The sequence below is a fragment of the Gavia stellata genome, chromosome 12, assembly GCF_030936135.1.
Source record: "Gavia stellata isolate bGavSte3 chromosome 12, bGavSte3.hap2, whole genome shotgun sequence".
NCBI lineage: Eukaryota > Metazoa > Chordata > Aves > Gaviiformes > Gaviidae > Gavia > Gavia stellata.
Genome location: NC_082605.1, coordinates 1,380,009 through 1,400,407, shown reverse-complemented (window position 1 = coordinate 1,400,407; position 20,399 = coordinate 1,380,009). Strand labels below are relative to the sequence as shown.

The 20,399-nt window shown below is 44.9% G+C and overlaps 1 protein-coding gene across 1 annotated transcript in view; it reads right to left on the bottom strand.

Annotated features, from left to right (window-relative positions):
• The window catches only part of WNK2 (WNK lysine deficient protein kinase 2), a 114,064-nt gene that overhangs the window by 22,335 nt on the left and 71,330 nt on the right, over positions 1–20,399 (bottom strand). Inside the window, exons 10-20 of the mRNA XM_059823006.1 lie at positions 17,777–17,968; positions 16,181–16,720; positions 13,386–13,688; positions 10,224–10,273; positions 7,537–7,702; positions 7,340–7,456; positions 7,009–7,176; positions 6,770–6,815; positions 4,584–4,700; positions 3,044–4,113; positions 1,540–1,612 (exon numbers count right to left, since the gene is read on the bottom strand). Of these exons, the coding sequence (XP_059678989.1) occupies positions 1,540–1,612; positions 3,044–4,113; positions 4,584–4,700; positions 6,770–6,815; positions 7,009–7,176; positions 7,340–7,456; positions 7,537–7,702; positions 10,224–10,273; positions 13,386–13,688; positions 16,181–16,720; positions 17,777–17,968 (2,842 nt within the window). The remainder of the gene's footprint in view (positions 1–1,539; positions 1,613–3,043; positions 4,114–4,583; positions 4,701–6,769; positions 6,816–7,008; positions 7,177–7,339; positions 7,457–7,536; positions 7,703–10,223; positions 10,274–13,385; positions 13,689–16,180; positions 16,721–17,776; positions 17,969–20,399) is intronic.

Genomic DNA, 20,399 nt, shown 5'->3' with positions numbered 1-20,399 from the left:
CATGCTTTAGTATAATAAAAACTAGCATGTTTATTGTGATAAACTGAAGTGTGATAAAGTGTAGCACTGAAGAATGATTTCAATATCCATTCTTTGTAATACAGGATCTCTACTGCAGGATGACAATATAAAATATCTGCAGGTAGGCACTCTTCAATCTATTGATTTGGGGAATTCAAATAATAATAGGAGTGTAGAATATCATTCGTCAGTTGAAAATTTAAGGAGAAAACCAGAAGAAAATTGAAATCTGCACGGTACATTGGGCCTGCATTACTAAGGTATGTCTTGAATACTAAAGACAGCTCAAAACAAGAATTGCAGTCGGTTATTCACGCCTACAAAATGCTGCAGTTGACCACAGACCGACTGGTATTTCACACCTCTCATTTGACAGATACTGACACCAGCAATTACAAGTGCCTGAAACAAAGTTCAACGCATATTGCTGCAAGTGGAAATTATAAGCCCAAAAGATGGCCACTCGGACCAGAGAAGCACGCAAGATGCAAAATATTAGTGGCAGTAATCAGGACGCGGTTATTTCACAACGTGGACACTGGTTTTGAAGTTAAACCAATGAACGCAAGCTTTTCAGAAAGCTGCTTTCTTATGGCACATTGCACAGAGTGAACATAAGGCAAAAATCTGTGACTCTAGTTCTGAAACGGTGAAATACATCCCTGCTTGATGGTATCTAAGATACATTCATTTTGCTACAGAGTGTTCCATTCCACTCACATCCTCTCTTCCTTGCCTGTAGCAAGACAAACACACACAGGCTACCCAAAGCGTCCCCTCTCACACTGACCTAAAGGCGGTGGACGCTCTACGCCCACCAGGACAAGAACGATTGTCGCACAAAGCTGGCAGCCAGCTTTGCCACGACGATCTCCAAAAAAAATAAGTCGTCCTCCCCAACCCCACCCATGACAGCAGGAGCAGCTTCAGGTTCCTGAGCCCTTAATACTTCCCATGACTTACAAGACAGGTAAACGGAGCATGATAAACACCCAGTTTCTTACTATGGCTCCTCCTGTGTTATTATAGAAAGTGCCGTTGTAGCTACAAGTACCTAAAGAAAAGTATTCTTGACTAGTTCTCCGTGGGACTTCTTGAAAATCTCACAGGCTTCCCCCAGAGGGGCTACCCTCAATCACGTTATTTTTGTCCATACATTTTTAGGAAACCCAGGAAATCCAAGGGACTTTCTGTTTTAAGGGCACTGGAAATTTATTCTTGAGAACGCAGCCTTCCATGGGAATACCCTATACCTACACCACAGACGTGTATTACATATTTAAGGTTTAAAATAAATCCGCCTGTGAGGCAGTTTCTTTCTAGGAAGCTGGACAGAAGTGAGACGTTTAATATTAGTTCTATTACAACTAGGATGAAAAATGCCTTGTGCCGGGCACCGCTCTGCAGTTAAGCAGAAGGGTGAGCAGCAATGGGACGGCGGCGAAGAGGACCACGGCGAAGAGGACCACGCTCCAGTACGGCTGTATCGCTGCCGTTCATCACCGAAAGGAGCATTACCTTTTCTGCTTGCTGACCCACCTCTTGCTCCTGAGGAATGAGCACCGATGCTGGTGACCTCCGGCTTTTCAAACTTCCAGTAAAAAGAAAAAAGAAAAAGAATTTCAGCCTCACGCACAAAGCAGAAAGCCAACGCATTCTCCTCCCCACTCTGCCCTCACACTACTGTGGAATAGTAGACTATTTTACAGTGTCTGTAGAGGTGGCCTTCTAGCTTTTCCTTCAACTCCCCCATTTTTTATCTCCCTTGGAAGAAAAAAAAAGCTGTGGCAGTGTCACACAGAGGGAACTGCAGCTTAAGTTACTAAAAAACAGGCACTGAATTTTATATATATCTATATATATCTATATATCTATATATATATATCAGTTTGGGGTTTGTTCTGGTTTGCTTTTCCAGCCAGGCTGTACGTTCTTCACCTGTACGTCTGTCTGCAGAAATTCTACGTCTTCTCTTTTCTTATTGGCACAGATTTTAATAGGACATATTCAAATTACTGGAGAGACATAACACCTTTCATAGAGTGAGAATTTTACCTGCTGTAGAAAGTGATTTATCATTATAAACAATATGCTCTAAAAAGCTACTCAAGTGCAGCCGTCTTTGCTGTAACGCACAGCATCTCTCAAGCAGTCGATACAGTTCATCCAGCTGCCACTACATGGAACAGCCTCATCCTTGCTAGTGGTGACGTAATTATCTCCAGAAACGCTACTTTTCAAGATATACACTGATCTTCTAGCAGAAAGTGCTGCAAATCTGTTGAATATCATAAACTCAGGATTTCACCTGAAAGAACTCAACACAGATGCACAATCGAGCCGTTGAGTAAATAACGACCCAGACCAGCTGCTCCAGCCTTCCTTAGATGCTTCCCAGAGAAGTCTTGCTCTGCCAAGTTCAGGGGAAGACAAAAGAAATCCTTACTGGAAGCAGAGCAAGCTTCTACCTATACAGTGTCTTCCTTCAGCTGCAGCACTTGAACAAAGCAAAGGCTCCTGAAGTGTTTATTTTACTCAGACTGACTTGGAAGGCAGGCATTAAATCACAGCCATTAATTTATAAAAAAAATTCCTACTGAAGCATGATCATCTTCATCAGAACTTGAATGACTATACCCTCTCAAGTGTTTTACATTCTTAAACTGCAAAAAAGCTATCACATTTCTGCCTGCTTTTCCAACGGGATACAAGAGGAGGAGAACAAATAAAGGTATTTTACCACTTTTAAACCCAAAGGAAAAATTTGGCTTTCCCTCACAAGCATTTATGTAAAACGAGTCAGAATGCATCCAACAAAGGAAAAATTTAAGCGAACTTTCACGTTGGAAAGCAGTCAACAGACCAAAGGTAATATACCCGGGAGCAGAAATGTGAAACGTTTAGAGAAGCACGAAATCTATACGCGTCCTACCCCAGGCTCGCCGGTTCTGAGCTCTGCTTTGGCGCTGTCCCTAACAGCTGGATTTGGGGGTATAAAGGGCAGAGTCATTGCTGGACTGACCGGTGGCGGGTAGGGTGAGATCTCAGAGGGTATGAGTGGCACCGACGGGGCCTCAGCAGCAGCTTTCACCTCCTGGCCCGTATCTGCAACGTTATGGCCTGGTTCTCTCAAATCCAATGCCAACGCGGGAACTTGATCTTCGGGAAAAGTTGGCAAGTTAAATTCACTGTCGCCCTGTTCTAACGGGACAGCGGTGTCCGGAGTCCCTGCCGATGCAGAAGAAGTAGGAACGTATTCCTGGTAAAGTAAATTGCGCAATTTCTCATCAAGGCTTTTTATTGTGTTGTCAACGAAGTCCACCCTGGGTGGCCCCTCTCCGTCGGACTCGGCGGTGCTCGGCTGCTGCTGTTGCAGCAGGCCGATCCCCACGCCGGCGCAGGCTACGGGCTGCGCCTGGGGCAGCATCGCGTGCTGCTGGGGTGCGGCCACCGGCACCTGAGTAGGGCTCTGGAGTTGAGATCCCGCCAGACCGAGAGGATCGGATGCGGCGGCTGCAGGGAACGCTTGGTTCACGAAGGGGTGCTGCACCACGCCAGGCTGGCTGGCCTCTGGCAGGTGAGGGACCTGCGCCGCAGGCTGCCGTTCCAAAACGACGGCGTCCGGGAGCACGGGGAGCGGGCAGAGCTCTGCCGGGACCGCCTTGTGCGGCCCAACGCTGCAACACGCTATCTCCACGTCAGGGACACACGTGCCCTCGTCGGCCTGTGGCTGCAGGTGCTGAGGAGCGAAGAGAGCGTCGGACGGCTCTTCCAGCAAGGCGGCACGGGGGGCAGGAGGGCCAGGCTGAGCGGGCATCGCTGCCTTCAGCGGAGAATACTCCAGCTGACCTCCGTTAGCAGCCGCCTGCTCTAGGATATTCGGAGCAGATCCCAGTAGCGCCGGAGCTGAAAACTCCGCCTGGCTCGGTAAGGCAGCGGAAGATGCTGCGGCAGGAACTTGTGCCAAAGACGGAGGGGCTCCGATGGGGCTGTCACATACGCCTGCTTGTAGGGGCAGCTGCTGACTGGCTAAGACACCAGGTGCATCCGTCGCCGCAGAGCTCGCTTGCTGATCATCCAACTGCTCCAGGTCTAGAAAGCAGACAAACATCAGGTTAACTTCTTTATGAGCCGCACAGAATGAAAGTCACTGCAATCGCTGCTGCAGTGATAACCGCATGTAGCTGTAAACCCTTAGTGCTTCCCGTCAGAAAATAACTGTTATACAAGTCAAATTAGAATCTAAAAAAATAAAATCACGCATTATGCAAAAACACTTCACTGAAAAGACACTGCTTATTAAAACAGCAGCGTCTAGAACTTCAGCTACCTTATAGCGTAAGGCAGAGTTAAAATACTGAGACTGTCCTGAAACTCAAAGAAACGTTCCTAATTTGGTTCAATACCAGCAACACACATAAAACACACCACTTAAAAAAAATTCATCGTTTTCTTCCTCCGACTACATGAAATGAAACAATCACAACTAAGTCAGGTGAGACTGGAAGAGATAACGCAGCAACTTCACAGAAGAAAATATTTTCTATAAAGTTCATAAATACCTGGCCCTTCAGACTGCTGTGTACTCTGAGGTACCGGTGGAGAAAATTCTGGTGCATCAGTAGTAGGGTTTTCCACAACAGGACATATAATAAACCACCTTTTGCCAGTATGCAAAACTAGAGATGAAAAGAAAAGAAAAGAAAAAACTAAGCAAAATACTTCCCATTCATTCCAGATCATCTGTCAAAACCTACTCTTTAATTTCCGTGTTTAGAAAGAAAATCAGAACTTCTACAGTATTAGCCACGATTAAATCAACGGCTCCTAATTTGATTCTCATCCCTTCTGGAAGGGAGACAGGGATGCCTCCCAATTCTGCCACATGTTTTAAGTTATTTGAGAATTTATTTTCTAATGTTTGTACTTTCAGAAGGGTAATAGTTATGTACGTGAACATTTTATTAACGGTATGTGAACAGTTTTCTCACAATGGAAAATTGGCTAATTTTGGAAAGTTCATCCAGCTTAATTTTTCCATGTTGGAAATTTGCTGGCTAATATTTCCTTCCACATCTTATCTCAAAGCGTGGCATGTGTAAGTGGCCAGAACTACACACACTTTGTCACTTTCATTAGTAGAAATATAAATGTTATGTTAGAAAAGATGCACTAAGAAAATCATATGACATTTACAGGCAAAAAAATAAACCAGATCTTCTGAGCAGAAAGTCTAGTTCGGGGGATTACCCAGTTTCTGCACTTGTCAAAGAAATTCTAAATTATCCTTCTTCCCCTGTAAGCATGGAGCAAATACACAGTGCCACATGCAGCAACGAGAATTTTGGAAACAATGCTTCCTTCAGCAGAGGTTCCTTTTTCCCCACCAGCGTACGCTTACAGAGAGAATCAACGGACAATCCCCTTCCCGTTCCACCTGTCTGTAAAACCCCAAGGACCCAACTGCATTCAGAAGGACCCAACTGCATTCAGAAGGACCCAACTGCATTCAGAAGGACCCAACTGCATTCAGAAGGACCCAACTGCATTCAGAAGGACCCAACTGCATTCAGAAGGACCCAACTGCATTCAGAAGGACCCAACTGCATTCAGAAGGACCCAACAGCATTCAGAAGGACCCAACAGCATTCAGAAGGACCCAACAGCATTCAGAAGGACCCAACAGCATTCAGAAGGACCCAACAGCATTCAGAAGGACCCAACAGCATTCAGAAGGACCCAACAGCATTCAGAAGGACCCAACAGCATTCAGAAGGACCCAACAGCATTCAGAAGGACCCAACAGCATTCAGAAGGACCCAACAGCATTCAGAAGGACCCAACAGCATTCAGAAGGACCCAACAGCATTCAGAAGGACCCAACAGCATTCAGAAGGACCCAACAGCATTCAGAAGGACCCAACAGCATTCAGAAGGACCCAACAGCATTCAGAAGGACCCAACAGCATTCAGAAGGACCCAACAGCATTCAGAAGGACCCAACAGCATTCAGAAGGACCCAACAGCATTCAGAAGGACCCAACAGCATTCAGAAGGACCCAACAGCATTCAGAAGGACCCAACAGCATTCAGAAGGACCCAACAGCATTCAGAAGGACCCAACAGCATTCAGAAGGACCCAACAGCATTCAGAAGGACCCAACAGCATTCAGAAGGACCCAACAGCATTCAGAAGGACCCAACAGCATTCAGAAGGACCCAACAGCATTCAGAAGGACCCAACAGCATTCAGAAGGACCCAACAGCATTCAGAAGGACCCAACAGCATTCAGAAGGACCCAACAGCATTCAGAAGGACCCAACAGCATTCAGAAGGACCAGACCCATCCCGTAATACCAAAGTAGCCGAAAACTTATGGGTTAGAAATTTCAATTCAATTACCAACGCAAACGTAATCTTCCAGCTTTCTCTTGCAAATGTAGTTATTGATGTGGAAAGAGTACGCTTGCCTGCACCTTCTTGACTGTTCCACCACTGATTATCAGCTTGTGTGATTCAGGGCTTCCCTAAACATCCCCAGATGTTAGATTCATCCAGGTTAGCCCTTAGCCCTGCGATCTTCCAGCTTGCTAACTAACAGCAGGGACCACTGTTCGACCCACATTTCTAGATCTATTTCCAACTGCCAGTAACTGGTGGATTTCTTCCTGAATCTAGCAAACTTCCACATAAGCTCATCACTGCCTTAGAGCTTGAGGTTAAGTTTGTATTCAAAGACACATTTACCATTTTGTTGATAAACGGGTGTCTTCATTTGAGACTGCCGCTTCTCCTGTTAAAAAAACAAAACCAAAACAATAAAAGAACCAAGCTGTCTTGTACCAATGCAAGAGGAGTATCATTCTAAGAAGCATTATTTTTCTAGCTAAGAAACATTTTTTTTTTAACACAGGCTATAAAACTAATTTACAGTAACTGGCTGTTAAGAAAAAGGAATCAAACTAGAAATCTTTAACATTTCTTACCTCGTTCATTTCTAGTCTATCGGTATCTTGCTGGGGACTCGTTCCTTGATCAGAACTTCGTTCTCCTTCTGTATCTTCACTGAGCATATCTTCTGCTTTATCAATGATATCTTTCATTTGTTCAATAAATGTCTCTTTTTCACTCTGCAATATGAATTCGTTCTCTACCTATAAGGCCACATCAAAATAAAGAGGACAACAGTAAAGTTCCGATTAACGCCCTGTTCCACAGCTACCAGAAAGCTTGGTCAACAAGCACACACGAGAATAAATTGGCTGAAGCCACTTGGTGCATGAAGAGACTGCGGGCAGCCGCATCACCGAGTCTTACCATGTAAGTAGCGATTTCCTCCGGCGCGTCGCCATCCAAATCAAACTTAAAAGTCACCATTTTATGATTGTGTGTTTCAAGCTGGCACTCCACCATCTTATCCCCCGTGTTACAAACCTGCAGGCAAACATTAACGACAGTTATTTTTGGCACAGCCAAAGGAATCCAAAAGTCACTCTCCCAGAGATAGTACTTGCATTTAGTATGGTCAGTTTTGGTCTGCTGGACTTCTCCTGGCGTGAACGAGCGCGTGTAGATTTCTTATGTTTCTTTGAAGACTTTCCTTCTTGTTTTCCACTTCCTATCGCTCCTTCAAAGCTGTCACTCATCTCTTTACCCGAAGCAACATCTGGACTCATGTAGCTTTGTAAGAGAAAGGAAGAAAAACCCCAAAATAAAACCACCGTCACACACGATGGGGTTATGCATAGGTAAGACACACAACAACAGAGACTGCAAGAAAAAGCGCACGTCTGCACTCTTTTGGCCCAAACTGAGCCAACTACTTAAAGATGCTCAGTAAGCGAAGGGAACTACTCCAAGTCAGGCACGTACTCTGGCTACCACACCTACTAAGAAATGATCTATTGACATTTCTCCCAATACCACAGGGAAAGTCTTAATGTATCACTACATCCCCCTAATCCCTTCACTTCAGGGATCCTTACAGTCCCTCTCTGAACTGCACAGGTTCCTATTTTTCTAAGGTCCAGTTTTCTCAACTCCTGCCTGTCTGCACTCATAGCAGAAGGTCTACACAGGGTCAGCTAACGTTTGTCGGAGATGAAGGAAAAGAGTGAGAAGTCAGTACAGCATCCTGTAAGAGGCTGCCTCTCCTCAATCTGCAGTTCTCAAGGGTCAGGAAAGAAGGTTTTATGCCACAATATCCCAGATGACCAGCTAGCAGCAGTGTATCATTTTTAGCAGCCAAAACAGTAGCCACTAACAACCTTGTTGTAATATGACATGTACAGAAAACATCAACATGCAAGTAATTTGCAGGAAATTTTCAAAGGTTCCTAAAAACCATGTCAGGAAGGAACCTTGTAAGGCCATCTGGCCCATTTATTACCCCAAGGTATGATCAGCTCTATCTAAACCAGTCCTCACAGATGTTTGTGTAAACTGATCTTACAAAGCCCCCGTGAGATTTCATAACCTTCCTGGACAATTTATTCCTGCGTTCATTTAGCCATACAGGCATAAAAGAATTTGAGTCTAACCTAAGGATCATTTTCTTAAATTTAAGGTTTTTACTTCTTGTTCTGCACTAGTTTCACAGAACGGCTTATTTCTACTCCCTTTGCAGCTACCTCGTAGGTGTAACTCGTCCGTTAGGAAAGTGAGCGCATTTTGCGCGTAGGATATACTCTAGATCACATCTTTGCTGCAATTGCCAGCTATTTGATTCACGTGCCATTACCCTCCGCTCTACAAAAGTGCAACCCAGCTTTGGCGCCGAGTTACCTATGCACCTGGAAAAGAGACCTCCCTCTACGACAATGAGACACGTGCTGGCACAGAGTCTCCGTGCTGCTTCAGTCACGACAGTCAGCTTCAAATTCAAAGATGACAATTCAAAAGATGACTGGAAATTCGATGTGCCTTTCTACAACAGACTAGGTAGACAAAATGAACTCATTTTGTCTAACTTTATAGCCAGAACTAACCTATAGCCGCGAAAAATTAGATTTCACTTCCCAGGCAGTATTTAAAAGCAGCAAATTCTTGGGAAAAAAGGTTCCATTTTAAGGTCATGGGGATGCATTGACTTGTGTCAGGCTAACGTCTTTGGTGGGGTACAATGAAAACAGTAAGAGAGAGACGTCTTCAAAGTTCATAAACGAAACTCATCTTGTCTATTCATAGAAATTGAAAAGGGTCACTAAAATCCTAACCCCAAAGCTTTATAATCAATAAGGACAAAGTTGGTGCTGGCTCCTGCAATAGGGAAGGCGTTCAGCTGCTTACGAACAGCGGGTGTTCATATCTCCCTTATCCACATCCAAATGCTGAAAAACCCGGCTTGCTGCTGGTGCCGAAGCAGGAGCTGTAGCACGGGAGCCGCAGGTGCCTTGGGAGGGGAGTCCTGCCCCCGAAGCAGCAGCCACTGCCCCCAGTCAGCCCCTCTCCAGTCCAGCAGCGAGCCTTCCTCTCCAGGGCTCTTCCTCAGTGCTTTCTCCAAACCTTACTGCTTGCTCTTCTGAGTACAGAAACAGGCAGATGAGGGCTGGCAAAAATTGAAATTTGCTTTCGTTTTTGAGCAGTGCTGAGCTGGCTCTGGGGGTTATTTATCATTAGTTCTGTAATGAGCATTACTAGGCTTGACCATGACCTCCCAGCACTGCAAAACCACAGAACGGGCTTTGGCTGCGTGTTCTAACGCCTGTTGTAATGATACCTTTGAGTGGCTCAACACACAACTCTCACCAATACACCATTCCCCGTACCGTACCTGGGGGAAGATCACTACCGAAGGTGATACAGGCATACCCAGTCCAAAGAGGGAATAAACTATATACCCAATGATCCAGCGTGGCACGTCTTTATACAGATTCAACAGCATCCAAACCAGGGACCGTACCACTTCAGTTATCTTAACAAAAAGAGGTCGCATGCTGAAATGAAAGCTGGTGTACATACATCAAGGCTAGGATGCAGCACCCAAACTAAAGAATTAAAAGAGTTGGAGGAGCCAAAATAGGCACACTGCACACTGAATATCTGCAGCTTTCTCCCTAGGCTTGCACCCTTCCATCTTCTCCCGGTCAGCTCCTGCTACTCTCCTCTCAGCCAAGGCAAAGGCTTAGCCTTGTAAAGAGAGAGAGGAAAAACAGCCTCCAGACAGAAAACATTTCTTATGCCAAAGAGATTATAATGATACCTTTCACAGCTCTGTGACAGAGTTTGAAGTTTGTCCTGTATTGCCTGCTCCTAAAATGTAAGAAAAAGTCATTTAAGTAAATGCATTATATTGGCACATGAAAAACACCTTTAAGAAAGCTTTACTGTTGAGACACCAGTAATCCTAAATCATTCTGTTTAACCAATTCTTGGAATTCAGAAAAAAAATACATGTCCCGTTGTACCCTCCCAACATGACTTCTGTCCACAACCACTGTGCACAACCACTTTTTAAGACAGAGCCACTAATCTGCTAGTCCCCTTCTGCTGTCTCTAAAGCAGAAGAGGTGGTGCAAGAAACAAAACAGTTCTCATCACAATGGAAAAAACTTAATTGCAGGATAAATCCACATCAGCACCTACCCCTTTTTTTTTTTTTGGATGGATATAAAGAATAAGCTAATTTGCTTCATTGCTTCGTACAGTTCCCTGAGATACGTTAAGTATTTTCACTTTATTTGGCTTATTGTGAACATTTCTGGAGAACTTACAAATAAAAGATGAAAATTCATCATTTAAAAACACCACCCTTACATCACGTCCTCTTGCTCTCTACCCAATAGAAATTTCCCCTAGAAGCTTCCCTCGTCACTGGTTGCAACACTAGGACAGACATCAATAGCGTGACTTCCGCCTCGGGTAGACCCATTTGCACAGAATTTGTGATGACGATGCTACTGGCCCTGCTGTTGCAAACTTACCATATGTGTACATGGACACACACGCCTGTGCATGTATATAACTGCATATGTATATACACCCCCCTCAAATATATTCATAAATATGTAATTTTATATATATATATTTACAAACACGTCTGTAAAATCCCTCTGTAGATGCACAGCTAGAAACAAGCCCCTTGACTGTCATCGCTATATTTTAATACCAAAGCAGTCGGTAGACAGGAGTTAAAAGTTTAACGGTTTACCAGTCACCCCCACTCCCTGCTTATAATGCCACACATATGCCATGCCAAGCTTGACTGCGGTTTCAATAAAACCGCAAAATTAATGAACAGTGAGAACACAGACATAATGTATCGAAATTTTAGTAATGCGCTTGATCAAGTGCCTTACAAAAATCTCATTTCAGATTGGTTTGGATGTGAGTACTGCCACACATTTAAACAAAAGAAAAGAGCTACAAATGTTATGGCAGAGTAGCAACAAAATGCAGTGTTTCGAATAGACAGGACAAGAGGAAATGGCCTCAAGTTGCGCCAGGGGAGGTTCAGGTTGGATATTAGGAAAAATGTCTTTACTGAGAGTGGTGAAGCACTGGCAGAGGCTGCCCAGGGAGGTGGTGGAGTCACCATCCCTGGAGGTGTTCAAGGAACGTGCGGACGTGGCACTGCGGGACATGGGTTAGTGGGCATGGTGGGGTTGGGTTGATGGTTGGACTTGATGATCTTACAGGTCTTTTCCAACCTTAACGATTCTGTGAATACATACAGATATGAAACCCGTCTCACGCCCAGAAAAACCTTAGCAATATATGTCATAAAAATCAGCACGGGGAGCATGTTGATCAATTTAATGATCCTATGATATTGGATTGATTTCTTAAATTGAAAGAGAGAAGGGAGTTAACTTACAGATGAAATGTGAGAATGACGTTAGCCAGACAGTGGTTAAATGTTCCTAGGGATGTGACAAAGCGACAAGACGGACACATGCCTCAGTGGGCGTGGATTTCCCAGGTCATATAGGACGACTTGTATCCCCCGTATCACACTGCACAGTAACAATGATGGTTATTTGTATTTCCAGAATCTCTAACGGGATGGAGCCTACACTGAAGGCTGCACCTTTGGCATCAGCGTTCAACCTGACGTGAGCTGTGCAGACAGGAGAAAGGCAGTTGGAGGAGAAATATCTTGAGTAAGGGATATGCCTGGCACGGCCAGGCTTTACGGGGGGATTCAGCAAGTGAAGCGCTATAGGCTGGTTCTACCAGTTGTGCTCTATCTAACCTAGAGGATACAAAAATTCACCGGGAAACATCCTGCATCCCAGCGTGAATATTTATTCGACAAGAATCAGACCGCCACTAGAAGGACAGGCAAAACGGAGAGCTTGAACCTGGTTTTAGTGTTAGCAGCATTCTCACTGAACATCTTCTGGAAGAGGAGTTCAGCTGCACCTCTAAAGAAAGCCGTAGGCTGTGCTGTGTAGTCCAGGCACGCGACGAGTGCATGGAAGCATGGGTGAAAACAAAAGGAGATTTCGTTTGAAAAGATGGAAGCTGTTACTTTGGGAGGAAAGGTAGCTCCGAACAGAAAGCCTCAAGAGGAACAATTCTGAGAGCAGAACTGCTGAGGGACATTTCCATTCAGAAGCAGAGAACAGATTAGGCTTATTTACTGAACTCTGGTACGAATGCCAAAACCTTCGTTTGGCTTTGCTTACGGCTAGCTAGTAAAGAGTTGAAGAGGAGGAAACGTTCTGTCACGTTCTGTCAAGACCGAAGGTTAAACAATTAGGGGAGCGGAAAGAAAAGTCAAAATAGCAGACAGGAGGAGCTGACAGTTTTATAAAGAAAACCAATAAAATGTATCTTGCTTATATGACCTCTGAGAATTGGGAATGCCTATGAATATCTGAAGGAACAAAAAAATCCCAGGGCTAGAGTAGAATTCAGGCAATACAGGAGGATACAACACTAAATGAAATGGGAATAAGGCTCAAGCTGAGGAGCACGAAGAGCTTTTACATGGTGAAGAATCAGATTATGAAATAGTTTAAGGCAAATGATGGTGGGTTGCACAAGTGCTTGAGACATTTAAAACAAGACTGGACAAAACATGGATGAAACGCTACAGAAGAGCCTCCTACTGACCCACAGCACTTCAAGAAAGTAATTTCTGCTTCTGTGTTTGCGCTCAGCTACGGACAAAGTAGTACTTAGTCCTGCTGCCTCATTACTTCAAGGAGACATTTCACAAGGTACAACATGCAGTTTCCAGCTTCATTTGAAAGAGCCAATTTTTTGCTGACCCAGAGGTGCTAGCATCTAGGACAAGCGGCTCTACATGGTGAGCGGGGATAATCTCCCTTGTGAAATAAGCCCATTATTTTGCAAAGGAGTAAGAAAGAAGGTTAAGGGTGAAGCTGGTGAGTTATTTCAGAGGAAACGGCTCTACCTCTTGAGATGTCTCTGCGGCTGCCTGGACAGCTGAGCAGGGAGCCGGGAGCGGCTGGGAAAGATCGGGCTGAAGCTGCAGCAGACCAGACGGCTGAAGAGGCAGACAGTGATCTATGGGGACAGGCGGACTAGCGGTAGCAAGGCTGCCGTGAATCTGTGAAACGCCTTCTGGAGCGACGCGGGGAGGCAACAGTTCAGGCTGCAACTGCAAAGGCGGTGACATGACTATCGAAGGTTGCACAGGCAGCACGGGCACCTGGGCTCCAGCTTCCAAAGCATACTGAGTGTGTCCAGTCATCTGCTGCAACACAACAGACAGCTATTAAAACAAATCTCTGCTTAGAGTGCTTGTGACTTACAGGACAAGGGACTAAAGCCACCGGAGTTCACGGAGCAAGGATTATAAATCTGCAGTGAGACTATTTGTGTGGTCTCTGCTTGCAAAGGTAACTACTTAAGGGTTTCAACTTGCTTTGAGACGACCAAATGAAAACTTAAGGGTTCTTCCTATACAATCATGACAATGTGCGTATCGCTCAGGCGCTATGTAATTTGTAGAAACTAAGGCATATTTTGCTAAGGAATTAACTCTTGGATTATGAATTCATCGTCCTGAACAGTTTGCTCTGCTTTCCACGAGCCTACCACAATGGCCATGCAGAGAAAAAACACACTCTACCCGTAATCTAAATCAGGGTTTTCATAAAAATTTGCTATATAGGTAGAACCAGTAGCTTGTACAGACCACACAAGCAACTCTTTTTTACCGAATATGTACCAGTCTCTTACAGAACACCTTGTTTTCCATTTAGTTTAAACGCTTAAGACACAACTTGACTTATGCTAAGCCCCACGGCCCCAATCCTGCAAACGCCTCCTTGTGTTATGCATGCAGAGGAAGTTTCATTTATCTCAGTGGATTTCTTCAGTGCATTAAAATAACTCGCATGCGTAAGCACTTTGTGGGAACTGGACCGATGCGATTAGATGCCAACTACCTTAGAGACTATGTTGTTATTCTGCATAACAGTTCTGTTGAGTTGTACGTTTAAGAACAGAACATTCTCCTTTTAGGTACATCATCTATTTTTTCAAGGTGACCGAGCTTGTGGGAAGAGGAAAAAGGAAAGAAAGGAAGAAATGGAAGAAAAAAGGCTTTTTAGTACTAGGTAAAACTCTGCCTAATTTATACTCTTTAAAAGTATCATCACCTAGAGATTTAGACTACTTGGAGAATATGTTAAAAAAAATAAGACTCAGATGAGAACTAGGCCACATAATTTCACTGCTGCATGCTCTCTGCAGATTCTGGATATGAGCTGAAATTATTATTCCAGGTTTTAACGTGGATAAAAATAAAGACGCAACACCTAACAGTTACACGACTGCCTAAGTGGAGGTTGTTAGAATAGCAACTGTGATGTACGTTGCCGAAGAGCAGTGATTTTTTTTTAAAGCTTGTATAACTAGAATAATTCACAAAATGTTTCAACGTATAATTTACCTGGGCAAAACTAAACTCAGAGGTGCTAAACGTCAACTGCCAAAAGAGCAGTGCCTTAGAAAGCCTTTACAGAAATACCTCTCCATTGAAAGTACTTTAAAACATACACCAATGTATTTTTGAGTATTCCTCTGCACTTGTCCGTTTTGTTTGTAATAGCTATTTTTTAATCCTAAGAAAATTACTACGCAATTCTTCTGTACACGTTTGATAGATAATGACCGTGTCAGGACAGTTTGGGAATATCAGTTGTCCAGTTTCGGCGTTTGCCACGCTCGCTGTGCGTAACGGGCCTGATTCAATTCCCTCCAAAGCCATTGGAAACGCTACGGCTAACGAGCTCAGCGGTAACCATCTCGGGCTCCGTGTTGCCTACATTTTCACAAACAATACTTCTGTACCAAATATACGGCTGAAGAGAGGAATTTAAAAATGATGCACTACATTGAAAATGCCATGATGTGGCAGGTTGAAATGGGATGTTATGAATTTTAATCAATATGTTATGGCAAAGTGATGTAGTAGAACACAGATTTTTCAAGAATCCTATTATTAACAGATTTAGTGCTCTCTCCTGCTTGGGTCAGACTGCGTTTCATGTTGTCATATCACAGACGTGGCAATAGAAGTATTTACAGACTCTGTCAACAAGTCCTGAACCACTTCTCTTGTAAATAGTGCTAATATTAGAAGCTCCAGTTTATGCTTCGTTTCTTTAAAGGGGGAGAAGGATCTGTAGCTAGAATTCATTCTTGTCTGATAGACCTCTTCCCTGCGCTTTTCCGGAGTCGTTATCGACTGGCCATTTCCCTTTACTCTTTTAAAGGAGTTCTACATCAGAACAACTCTCTCTCCCCTGCCAGCTCACCCACGTTTTGCCATGAGGATACAACAGCCTCCGCACCACGCGCAAGGCTGTGCGGCTACTGTCACGGCTCGGCTCGTTCTCCTGCCGCAGGAGAACGACAGCTCCTACTTCTTTCGTATTTGAGATGGAAGAGGGAATTCAAAAAGCGCTCTCGTCTGCTCGCTTTCCAAAGCCCGTGAGATTATTCCCTACATCCTCGATATTCACCTGTCCCTGGATTAAGAGCTCACCTGCTCCGCCTGACTTCACGGCTTGAGCAACCACCTCCGGGACCAAGGTTGAGAAGTTAATAGAACATCTCGAGCGCAAGGAAAAAACCCTCCCTACTGCGTGTTTAGAAGGGAGCGAGCCCCGGGAACGCCTGCGTTCAGCAACCACCCTACGGTCCAGGATCGACACAGCCCCACGCCCAGTGGATTACCTGGTGACCAGCCCCAGGCGCAGAGAGAGTCTGTTCTGAAGGATGAATGATGCTTGGCTGAAGTGACTGAGGAGGTGGAGGTTGCTGCGGCTGGGATACTGCTTGCGTGCTCTGCGTGTGATGGGGCGAGGGCGCTTCGCTCTGAATGATCTGCTGGAAGGTGGTCTGGTACATCTGCTGCTGGGGGAGCTGGGGCACCCCGTGATGCGGCGGTAGCGCTGGCACTCCCGGCGGAGCCACAGCAAGCAATGGTATCGTAGCAGCCGACATATTTGGCACTATTGTTTGGCAGGGCAAGACCAAAGAAGCCACGGTTGTGTGAGGAAGATTGACGGCCTGCATGGGGAGGGCGGGGGAGTTTGGTGCCATAGGCAGAGTGGGGTTCATGGGGAGGCTGGGTAAAATCACGGCTGGAGCAAAATACTGAGAAGGAGCAGGTATGGGGGGCACGTTTGCAGCAGGTATATCAGAGAGGTTTGGAGGAAGGCTGTCAAGTCCTGCCAGAGGAGTAATTGCAGGAATGACAGGAAACTGAGGAATCTGAAAAAAATATAATATCACATAAATCGCAAGTGCTTTCACTGACGGTACAAAGTAGTTTCATTCGCCATACGAGTACGTAAAAATCACCTGTGCCACGACGATAATTATGTCTGTTCGTTAATCACTTCCATTCCTGAGGTTTACAAACAGCGATAAAACCCGATTTATGCTTAAATCATTAGTAAAAGAGAAAGCATTTCATTCCGGGGGGACGTTTTTCTACCCTAGAAGCTTAAAACTATTTCTAATGCTAGCTTGAAGCCTTCAAGCAACATATTAATTAAAAGCTGCTTTCATTTTAACAGAAATGAAAAGGAATCGGACCAGACAAAACGCAAAATGCTTTCATGCAAAATTCAGTCAGACAATTTAAAATCCTTGTCTTTAAACAGCCTGGCTGCAACCCAGGCAGCACGGAAGATCCCATAAAAGGGATTTTACAGTCAAAACCTCCCAGTGACGTAGCAGACCCTAACTACCTTGTCATATCAAAAACAGCTTGCTTCTTCCCTTCGGCGCAAGCTGCTTCGCATCACGGTGGCTGTCACTAGCAAACACACTAATAGCAGCAACAAACCCTTCCAGGTCAAGGAAAGGGTCCGACCCTGCTACTGAAAACAGAAGCAGGGCTGGGAGCTTGGGAGGGGGGCGGCGGGGTGCTGGGGAAGGCGGGGAAGTCAGGAGCTCAGAAAAAGAAATAAAAAAAATGGGCAATTTCTCATGCTCTTAAGCCTGGGATGGGGAAGAGAGTATGCCAGAGGGGAAGGTGCGAAAAAAATAAATAAATGCAGTTATTGCAATTTTGTAACTGCCATTAACTGGATTCTCTAGGCATGACACAGGATTACTCACAAAAGAGATTTTTGCTTCACCAAACAAAAACAAATAGTAAAGAAAAATACAGGAATTGGGGAAAAAAGCTGTATTCTTATGGACTAATTAAATTGGCACGCATTCAAGATAGCCACACAAAAACCTGCAAATCACGTTAATTATTAGCCGGAAAGCTTTACTCGAATGGCTGTATTCATGCACGGTTCTCAAAGATATTACCTGGGAAGGGGCCACCGGCGGAAGCTGGGGCACGGTTGAAATCTGAAGGGGTTTTAGCGGTGTACTGCTAGCTGCCACCTGAGAGGTCTGGGGTTGATACTGGGGCAATAGATGGGTTGCAGGCTGGATTGGGCAAACCGGCTGGTTGGCAAGCACCTGCTGCAGGGAAGCTTGCTGTGACATGGGTTGCTGCTGGGAAAAGAAAAGAAGAATAAGAAAAGGTTATATAGCCTGTATATTATGAAAGAACCAGTTCGCCGGACACGGCCACCCGTTTCCCTCTCTAGTTCAAGCTGCACAGTCAGAACAGAACTGTCACTCGGAGTAGGGACGGTTTATAGAAGAGAAGGGCGCTCCTAATTTAAACACCGTACAAGAGCCTATGTTTAAACCCCATTTAAATGCAAGATACATTACCTAGAAAGACAAGTTCTAACTGTCTTGGAAAGGTTATTTGTAATGACTCAGACACTTTAAACACCAGAGATTGTTCTAGTTGGCCCCGTAAAATCCCCACCTACTAACTTCAAAGATTCCTACGATGCAGATTATACCCAGCTAATCTTGGCACTCAAAAGCTGACTACATAATGTAGCAGGCATCGAAATATCCAACGCTTATTACCTGAGACATGACTAAAACACAATAATTATAGTAAAAGCTGGATCCCAGTTATTTCTGAGGTGCTGTAGTAATGATATGGCAGCCAAAAAAAAGCAGTTTTGCCATTCCAGGGAAAACAACGCTCCATTGGCCTGCCGGATTTCATACAGCGGAACAAAAACAAAAAACTGCCGTAAAGCTGAAAATAATCGGTAACAAACTTCCGCATTTTCCATGCTACCAGTATCTACTTCTTCCGTTCCTCTAATTAATGCTGAAAGTACTTTAAATAACCAAAATCTTCTGTTTCAGAAGCATGGCACCGCGGCACCACGTTGGCTCTGGCTTGACCTACTTGGGACCACAGGATTGATTGCTTCACCCGGGCTCTGCAGCACATGGAACCTAACGTCATGCCCAATGGTCAAAAGGTAACTGTAAAATGAATAGCCAAGCATTATAATCTTCCACCTTCGCCACTTCCGCCATAAGTCAGTATCGTAATATTTTGCTCTGCGCTTTTTTTAGTAGCAGGATTCTTCAACCAGAGCTTTTAGGTATTAATACAGTAAAACTGTAGAAGATGTATAAAAGAAGCAAGATGCCATCCAGCCGTAAACAGCTGAAATTCAACCACGACTGGTAAGTTTCCCATACAAGGATCAGTGAACAAAGGAGTATTTGGTGACTGGTATCGAGTGTCCAGGGCTGAACGCACGAAATGCCACAAGCAGTGCAAGACATGCTGGAGACTGCATTGAACAACTCCGCATGGCACCACCAGCTCAGCTCCTGCAGTGTTTATTAGTCTCGTCTGAGTATTCATCTTGCCATATTAAAGAAAAAAAATCAATGACGTGGCTCTGTATTGAGTTTTTTCTATCATTCCCAGCTTTGGGAAAGCAGGGGCATTTACCCAGTTAAAATCCCAAACTCAAGGGAATGGCAGCGCTGATGCAAACAAGGGGCTCAGCAGGAGCTGGCCTGGCACTGGTGATGAGACAGAGCAAACCGGCTGAGGTGAAGCCCACCCGAGGTGTCGGGGCAGCCCCACTCGAGCCCCTACTCATCCCATAGCACGAGCTCTGCTCCACCAGGCTCCTCGGCTCCGCATCATGGGAAACTCCTGCCAGACTTGACCCAACCTCAGGAGCAGAGCAGTTACATCCACACGGTGCTGGGCTGGATATTAGGAGAAATGTCTTTCCTGAGAGAGTGATGAAGCATTGGAAGAGGCTGCCCAGGGAGGTGGTGGAGTCACCATCCCTGGAGGTGTTCAAGGAACATGTGGATGTGGCACTGCAGGACATGGTTTAGGGGGCATGGTGGGGTTGGGTTGGTGGTTGGACTTGATGATCTTACAGGTCTTTTCCAACCTTAATGATTCTGTGATTCTCTGTAATGAACCTTGCCAGCGCACCGAGCCAGCTCAGGCGTCTCGGCGTCCCTGGCTGGGTTAATCTGCAGCTCAGACAGGCTGCCCACAGATAACTGAGGATTGAGCACGCTGACACAGGCTGTTCAACCCACCTTCGACTCGAGAGGACACTGCGTTAAAAGCAGAAAAATTGTGCTCATGGAACTAAGCAGCTTCCTTAAGCGTTCATTTTCCATTCAACTTCTGTTTTACAAAACGCTTGTAAATTGGATGAGGCATAGGGAAGCGAAAATATCCAGCTGAATTACGCTAACTTTGCCTCATTATAACCGTAACATTATAAATGCACAGATACCCAAATCGGAAAAAAAAAAATCATGAGGAGATGCAATATTGATCCCATGTGTCTGAGCCACCAGTGAATATTCATACAAGATCAATTCTGTTAGAGAGATGAATTTTCTCACCCTGACGCCCCACTCTTTTGTTGACCTGCCCTACTGTTCATTTACAAAGGACTGCAGATCTCCGCTGCTCAGAGCGTCACGCCTGGAGACTCTGGGACCACCAGACCTCCTTCTGTCTCCGAGGCACACTGGTGCTCTTGGAAGTTCTGCACAGAAATTTTATCGTCTTACCTAT